Raw genomic sequence first — 8,851 nt, 5'->3', positions numbered from 1 at the left:
AAATAACAACATAAAATGGGTGTAATTAAGGCAGTCGGGATATGAATTGAGAATAATAGAAAGGATATCACAGAATAGTTCTTTTTGATCATTATGTGGTCTTATTATAATTATAAGATTTATTACTGATAGGTTCAATTGAGACGGGCAGCTGTTGTTAATGATTTAGAATATATAATGCCCCTTCGCAAAGGGGACTTTATTACGTTGCAAACTATTACGTGAAATTAATGTACCCTCTGCAAAAATGTGAAAATTAAGAGAAATAGTTATATTGTTTACATTTCTTAAAACTAATTGTTTCTCACAGGAAATGTAGTCCGCATTCGTATCGTGTCGGGTCAGAAAACTTTGTAATAAGTCAAAATGCAACACCCTGTTTTATTTAAAACTACAAATTAATCGGGAAACCGACTTTTAACTGACGTCTTATTGACCACGATTCGCCACGATGGTATACATATGGTACTTATTATTGATGTAATCGGACTTTAAAAAAATAAACATTCAATAATTTGTTTAGGAAATCAACTTTTCACATGCAGTGGTGCTATTATTTTAACCGCAGCTGTACGTCTTACAACATATAGTTACTTTTTATTGATGTTCAGTTGCAATGTAACGCAGCCAAACTGTAGTATTTCAATGTACAAAACTTTTATTCCGAAGACATATGTAATTTAAAGTTGCTTCTGTCATTAAACACATAAAGGCATTTGAACATCTCAAAAACCGGCAGCTTAAAGCTTACTCGATCCAAATTCATATACATATATGTATAGCATGGGACAGATATTACGGCCAATTTACAGTTTAATCTTGGCCTCAAACAAAAACTTGCTAAGAAAGCCTGGAGTAAGTGAACTCTAAACAAGTTTTATCAAACTTGCAGTAACAGAAAACTCTCCACAGGTTGCTGCTCTTAACAGAGCTGTAGCGCCAAACTGGTTGCGATAAACGCACATACCCGACCCTAACACCATGATGGTACACAAAACAACATACTCAAACCAAAAACCTTAAATATATATCCCAACTAAATGGTTATCTCCAAAACAATCATTTGTGCATAATAAGATGCCATTTTTACCGAAGCTTATCTTGCCAATAAAACAGCGCCAAAAATCGTAATATTATCACAAAATATATCATAAATTGATTTAAATATAGAGTAACGGACAGAGAGAGTTTCGGTGAGAGCGGCATAAGCAACCGGCTTCGTGAAGGTTTCGGGAAATGCTGAATTGTGGAAATGCAGGGAAAAACTTATGCTTCAAGCTTAGGCTTTGAACGAAAGTAAATCCAATTAACTTTTAAGCATATCGTAAACAAAGTTTTCGAATATTGCTTAAATTTACGGACAGAAACAACAAAACTAAAAGCAAATGTATCCCTAATGTTTAGAAATCATCAGTTAAATACATTTTTTTCTCTATTAATTTTTTTTTCGTACGTGTCGAAATTAAAAATAAATTTGTAAATTTTAGATTGGAAATTAAAAAGACACTTTTTTAAAAAGCTTTTCTGAAAATGTATACCCCACCGTATTAACATCCAATTTGGTCTTTAAAACGAACTCTCTCTTTTCAAACAATCTATCCCAATCATCAGTTTGGGGAACATACCAGACCTTAACAGTAGTTTCTAACAGCGGATGTAAAATCACTGAGAGCGCAACCTCTGTTACTTGCTTTCGCAGTAACAGTGTGATTTGATCTTTTGATGTAGCAACTACATTGCGTCGCGTCGGAATGTTTTTGGACGCAAAGGCGAGTGCCTGGCTTCAACAAAATAAACCCTATTCGATTTTGTTTAAATAAATGTGCAAAAAAACCCAGCTTCTCTATGTGAAAAGAACAAAAGCACCAGCTTTTTAAAAATGTTACAAGAAAATAATTAGTAACAAGCCAGGCGCGAAACACTTTTTATTGTATCACAAACCATTTAACCAAAATATGTCTGCTCCCAAAATGCAAATGCACCCCCCGACTAAGGTGGAAGAAGATTCAGATTCCCGTAACGGTGCCTATGTACCCAAAATGGAACTGCTTATGACCCATTATATACACGAAGGCAAGAACGCTATTATGTACAGGTCGAGCGAGCCACAGTTCGCTGCGCGTCGTAATAAAAAGACTCGTTTTGTAGGAAACCGCCGGCAACTAAGAAATCTTTCTCAACCCGAGAATAGCCATAAAACCAGTCGAAGTCTCTGCCCTGATACCGCTAAGAGTGAACCAAAAGTTTATTCTTTGCGATTTGTTTTGAACAAAAGTGAAGACAAGGAGTATAGGTCAATGCTCAAGGCGCCGGACGATTTCTCACAATCCTCTTGCCTTTGCCACAATCTAAGCAATGCCAACACAGAGGCTGGTTATCAAAATGATGGTAGCTTAAAAGGGCAGTGTGACTATTCGGATTTTCTGACCACGGCTGGCGGAATTCAATCGCGAGCAGATCGCATCGCACGCATTGAGACCTGCGGGATAAGAACTCATCTACAACCAGAGGCCCAGATTCTTAAGCCGGTAACGGAACTTAACGAAACTCGCTTCGATCAACATTCGCCAGACTGGGTATTTAAAAACTCAAGAATTGGAGACGTCAGTAACAGCAGTAAAGTAATCGCCTATAACTCCGAGTCACCTCCCGAAGAATATAAGGGGAGAACTCTATACCAGGCAACAAAGTTAGAATGTGCGTATAAAAAAAATCGTCGGCCGCTGATAACCACTGAGCGCAAGATGTCCATTGCAGAAGCAGAACGTCCCCAGACCAATTATACCGATATAAAGTGCGACTACAAAACTTGCTCAATTTCCCAAGGCTTACATCAGAACAAAGCAGTTCTTAATAAAGTTCCTCCTAGCAAGCAGTGCAAACCTTTCCACAGCGTAGATTATGATTATTACGAAAATATTCAAAAACTGCATCTGAGCAAGGAATCTGAACGACAAATAAGGGACAATGGGGACCCAAACGATTTGCAGAACTTTTTGAAAAAGAATTTAATTAAGGCTACAACCAATGAATTGCTTAAAGCTGCCGCGCAAAGCACAAAAAAGTGTAACATTGACTTAGAGCGCAAATTAAATGATCTGAATATAAGAGAAGAGGATCACAATTTCAATGACAGCGGAAACTCCTACAAGAACGATCCCTATCTAGTATCTATGAGCAAAATGAACTCTTGTAAATTTATGAGATCATATAATAGAGATTGTGAAACTATTTTTCCCACTGATGACCACAGTGACCTAAATGAATTTAGAAAGTCTTTTAGGCCACAATCCGTTGACTTATCATCAAGCGCTTCTGTTTCGTTGTCTAGTTGCGATGGGTCTTGCCTAAACAACGATTCTATGTGCGGTTCAGAAGAAGATTGCTGCGAATGTAATGAATACCAATGTATCGCAAGTCCGCCAAACGACCTTTCCAAGGATTGCCTAAATGCAGTTGAAGGTGTTTTTTGTAACACGGAGTATGATGACTTTCCTGAAAACATAACATCTAGCTGTTGCTGCAGCGGGTCTTTGTGTAATGATGATGATGGTGGTTCATACTTTGATGAAGGTTTAAGCGTTGACATAAAATCCAAAAACGTACAAAGCCTACATGAGAGCGGCGCAGATGAAAAACTTACACGGAAAACAATTCTTCTGGTAAAGGTTAGTATTATAGAACTGAAGAGATGATGGTGCACTTTTGTAAAATAAAGTGAGAAATTCTGTAACAACGAACCAAATCGAAAAGTCTGCTTTGATAAAATTTGCAATTGTTTCACACAAGTTTCTGTTTAAAAATTTGATGGTATACATTACTTAAAAAAAAAAAGAAATTTGTGTCATAAAAGGAAAAACTTTGATTACGCTTTCTGTTGCTGTTCGTTTGCGTTTTAAGTGCAGTCTCTGAATATACAACAACAATTGTGATGTATATACATATGTATATATCGTGTGTAATAAAATTTTTGTCAGCGATGCAATTGAGAGAGGAGTTCGCTAAGGCATGTGTTAGTAGTCATTAAGTATCAGTGAAATTAAAAAATGGAAGAAAGTGAGCTCTGGCAAGCCTTATATACTTATATATATATATTTATATATGTACATATATAATATACACAATCTATGACCGCAAACAACGAAGCTCTAAGATTTCTTTTCCATTATAATCTAGTAATTTTTCAATTATTTCTATGGCAGATATTGTCTTATTGTCTTCCGATGCTTATCAAATTAAAACCAAAATAAAATATAATGATTATTGTTTCAATATTTATACCCGTTACTCGTAGAGTAAATTGGTATACCAGATTCGTTTAAATAAATATAACAGTCATTAGGAAGCGTTTCCGACTATATAAGGTAGATATATCAGGATCAATAGCCGAGTCGATCTGGCTATATCCGTCTCTCCGTCTGTCCATATGAATGTCTCGATCTCAGGAACTATAAATGTTAAGAAGGTTAAGATTAAGAATACAGATTCCAGAGATATTTATATATTCATAAATTTATTAGTCTTGTAAATTTCTATCGAATTGCCAAAAAACTTTAGTATTGTAAATTTTTATTGATTTGCGAAAAACATTTTTGCCACGTCCCTTTTAACGCCCACAAACCGCCCAAAACTCTAATGCCCAAATTGTTTTTCACAATTTCTATCGATAATTTTTCCTGTTCTACTTGTCACGTTTAATAGTAAGGCATAAATAATTCTAAAAATTTATCCCACGCACTCCCAGTATCTGAGTAACGGAGTATCTCTTAGTCGAGGATCTTTTTTTCTTTTTATACCCGGTACTCGTAAGATAAAAGGGTATACTATATTTGTTGAAAAGTATGAAAAAAGGCAGAAGGAAGCGTTTCTGGTCATATAAAGTATACATATATATTCTTTATCAGGATCAATAGCCGAGTCGATCTGGCCATGTCCGTCTGTTCGTCAGCACGTATGAAAACTAGATTCAGCATACAGATTCTATTAGACTTGTAAATTTCTATTGACTTGCAAAAAAAATTGTTTGCCACGCCCGCTCTAACGCCCTAAAACCGCCCAAAACACATTTTTGAATATATTTTCATAATTTTGTTAGTCGTGTAAATTTCTAGCGATTTGCCAAAAAACAATTTGCCACGCCTACTCTAACGCCCTAAAGCCGCCAAACCGACAAACATTTTTTATATCTATGGATATCCCAGAAAAAGTATGATATTTAGCTTTTGCATGCACACTAGTAACGGGTATCTTATAGTCGGGAAACTCTCTTTCTTTTGTTTTCTCTTTTTGAGTTTTTTTTTTTTTTTTTTAGTTTTAAGTTTAATTTTCAATTTATCTTGCAGACTGAGGATATAAATGATGTAACACAAGGAATCAGCGATGGCACCACTTATTTCACTGGCTCTTTAAATATAACGCATCTTCCAAAATCCAGTGAAATATTTAAGAGTCCGCAGGTAATTCACTTTTAAGTCGGATACAATTTTAAATGGAAATAGGGTCATTAGTGGCGAAAAAATTCAAATTGAGGGAGTTAATGTTTTGGATCGTTTTGTAGGCGTCGGAAGGGCAAAGTGTTTTAGGTATAGCAAAACCTTTTTTTTTAAAGATTCGGGTGTTAGACTGGGCGTAGCAAAAAAAATTATTTTGAAGGCGCCAGAGTGGGCGGGGCAACATAAGTAAGGAAACTTGGGCTGCGTCTATGTCAAGTAAGCACGGTAAAATTTAACCAAACATTTAAAGTAGAAGACTGTACTAGTTTCGTTAAAAAGTTAAAAGATCTCAGGAACTTTATAAGCTAGAATGGAAAGATTAGGCGTGCAGCTTTTCCAAAAACATAGACACAGAGCAAGTTATTGAAAAATGTTTTGATATTTGCTTGTATTTTTATTAGTCTTGTAGATTTTTATCGATTTGCCAAAAACTTTTTGCCACGCCCACTCTAACGCCCTAAACTTTTGAAATCCTTTGATATTTTTTCATTTTTTCTCTGCTTTTGATCAGCTGAAGACTCCTGGCGATCATTTGCCGGAGGCTGCGGGGCAAATTGTGTTTCTGAAGGGCCAACTTGTGCTGGCAATCCGGACCTGGCTTGTTGCAGTAAGAAAAATGTAAAAGAAGCGATCGGGGTCCTGAAATATCGCTAATTAACAAAACAAACTAACGGTTGCAAACCAAAGCTATTAAAATATACGTAGAGCTGAGTAGTGCATTGCGGCAAGGCCTGAAAGAATGTCTCCATAAAGAACACGAATCTAGCAGAGAGTAGTGTAGATAAAGAAGCTACGGGGCAAAAAACTTTAAGGGTAATGAAATAGGAATTCTGGCAGAAATGAAAACGATATCCGTGACGTCGGAGGCGAGGGGACTAAAAAACTTTCTGAATCTTCTCATTGCGTTGAAAGGGATCTTTGTCAGGAACACAATGAACACGAACTGGCGGTACCACAAGTGAAAAATAAATTAATAGCAGTGCACGGCATCCATAATTTCCGGAATCGACTAAAGATGCGTACACATACTGAGTATTTTCCATTTTAATATCTAGTCAAGATCGACTCATGCTCAGCATCTTAGATCGATATGAAAACATTCTCAGGTTGACTTTCGATAATTGAGAAAATGCCTTCTCCCTATCGAGACGAGCCGATATCATTATCAAGAAGGGCCCTTTGAGAAGGATGATTTCGATCCCAATTACCAATCCACAATACAAATTATTTAATTAAAAATGTATTTAATATTACACAAGTACACCTGCGACTCGTACAGTATAAGGTTATACTAGATTCGTTGAAAACTATGTAACAGGTAGAAGAACGGGATTCCGACTGAATAAAGTATGTCGTAATCAGAATGATAGCCGAATCGTTCAGGACATGTCCGTCTGTCCGTCCGTATGAACGTCGAGATCTCAGGAACTACAAAAGCTATTTAGGATTAAGCATGTAGATTCCAGAGACGTAGACGCAGCGCAAGTTTTTATCCAAATGTTGCTACGCCCCCAAAGTGCCCAAAACTACAACACTAACATTATTAGAAAAGGTTTTGATATTTGTGCACTTTATTGTTTGTCCCTTGATTTGTCCAAAAACTTTTTGCCACAACACTTGTTATATTTTACACCGACTATCAGATCTGCTAGTGGATAAATTGAAAAAAAATTTAAAAACTGTTTGAAAGTGGCCAAAAAGATTAGGTATACCGATAGAAATTGTAAAGACAAACAACAAAACGCGAAAAATCAAAACATTTTTGAAATGTGTTGGCGTGGCAGTTTTAGGCGGTTTTTGGGCGTGACAACATGGGTCAACCAAATTACGCTTAGTCTGTATGCTGAATCTCAACCTTCTAGCTTTTATAGTTCCTAGGCCTCTTAAATACGATCGCAGTTTTAGAAAGCTCTCGAATTCATTTGTCTTTGCAAATAAATCGCTTAACGCTTGCCTACTTTTTAATCAGGTTTTTTAAAATTAACCAAAAATGCGTTCCAGAATTTCCCGTAAACAAAAATAATCACATTTTACTTGTATTTAAATGGCTGCATACGATTGGGTTAGGATATTCAATTGATAATATTTGTGATTTGAACTGTTTATAATTTAGACAGCTTAAATTATTAATCGCCTGTTCTAAATTCAATCATTTGAACTATAATAGTATGCCACAGATTCGTTAGGCACAATGATTAATTCAAAATTACCTTTTTCTTTTATTCTTAATGAACAAAAACTAATACATTTGTTAAGCAAGAGTAGTTTATCTGCTTTATTTTATATTAATTAATAAATTTATAAAACGTATCACTGTTTATGGGTTACACCAGAGAAATCTCCATCTAGAGTAATTCCAATTGACGTTTATTTTCGCTTTTCTTCGATACTAACGATAAAGCACGATAGTGCCAAATCCATTTTGTTTTGTTTATTTTGTTGTTAAAGTATATTTATTCTGCATAAGGATCACCAGCCGGTTCGATCTGGCCATTTCCGTTTGTCCGTCCGTATTTACGTCGCGATCTCAGAAAAGTTATTTGGAACAAATTTTCTATTTTGATTATTTTATTTTATTCTTTTTTTATTTGTCAATTGTAAGAGCGGAATTTTGAACCGTGGGCTTGGAAGATTTCAATGCTTGTGCGTGGTGAAGTAACATCGACATCAATTAGATTTACCTTCAAACCTCAATTTTTGTAGCTGTAATAGATCTCGAGATTCCTTATGGATGGGGCATATAGATCGACTTAACTTAGTGTTGTAAAAATACATCTATTATTCCATCATTGTCTTAAGACCATTACTTTTCTTATGTAGGTCAATATATCCGGCGTATCATAAAATTTTAAAGACTACTCCAAATTTCTTTCCAAGTGTAGAGCTAAAACAAACTGTTCCGAGTTTGCCCTGACCTAACACTTCGTCGAGTGTAAAAAATTTTGACATCCAAAAAATCTTGTACGGCGAAAAGTGGTTTAATATTTTCATAGATCAATGCGAAAATGAAACCCGTTACTCAGCTAGTGTGATTGCGAATTTCATAATTTTTCTGGGATATCGATAGATATTGGGAAATAAAATGAGAAAAAACATAAAAATCTTTACAAGGTGTTGGAGTGACCGGCTTTAGGGCGAGGAAACAAGTTTTTTTTTTTGTAAATCGATATAAATTTACAACACTAATAAGTGTATGAAAAAAATTTGAAATTAAATTTTTTGAAAATAACTGTCCTTGGAAAATAATGTTAGGATAGTCCTGTCCTATTTTATGCTATCCAAGCTGCCAAAGCCCAGCTAAAAAATTACGAATTACGAATTACGTTACGCTCGAATTAGTTACGCTGTACGAAACCCCA

The 8,851-nt window shown here is 35.5% G+C and overlaps 1 protein-coding gene across 5 annotated transcripts in view; it reads left to right on the top strand.

Annotated features, from left to right (window-relative positions):
* Positions 1-1,671: 1,671 nt before the first annotated feature.
* LOC6733150 overlaps positions 1,672-8,851 on the top strand; it is a 28,307-nt gene continuing 21,127 nt past the window's right edge. For 4 of the 5 annotated variants that reach the window (XM_039292390.2, XM_016167489.3, XM_039292391.2 and 1 more), the window contains exons 1-2: positions 1,672-3,668; positions 5,343-5,456. In XM_039292390.2, the coding sequence (XP_039148324.1) occupies positions 1,956-3,668; positions 5,343-5,456 (1,827 nt within the window). In that variant the 5' untranslated portion in view covers positions 1,672-1,955. The remainder of the gene's footprint in view (positions 3,669-5,342; positions 5,457-8,851) is intronic. The other variant, XM_039292389.2, reaches the window with a different exon arrangement.

Source organism: Drosophila simulans, chromosome 2R, assembly GCF_016746395.2.
Source record: "Drosophila simulans strain w501 chromosome 2R, Prin_Dsim_3.1, whole genome shotgun sequence".
NCBI lineage: Eukaryota > Metazoa > Arthropoda > Insecta > Diptera > Drosophilidae > Drosophila > Drosophila simulans.
This window is presented reverse-complemented; position numbering and strand designations above follow the sequence as displayed.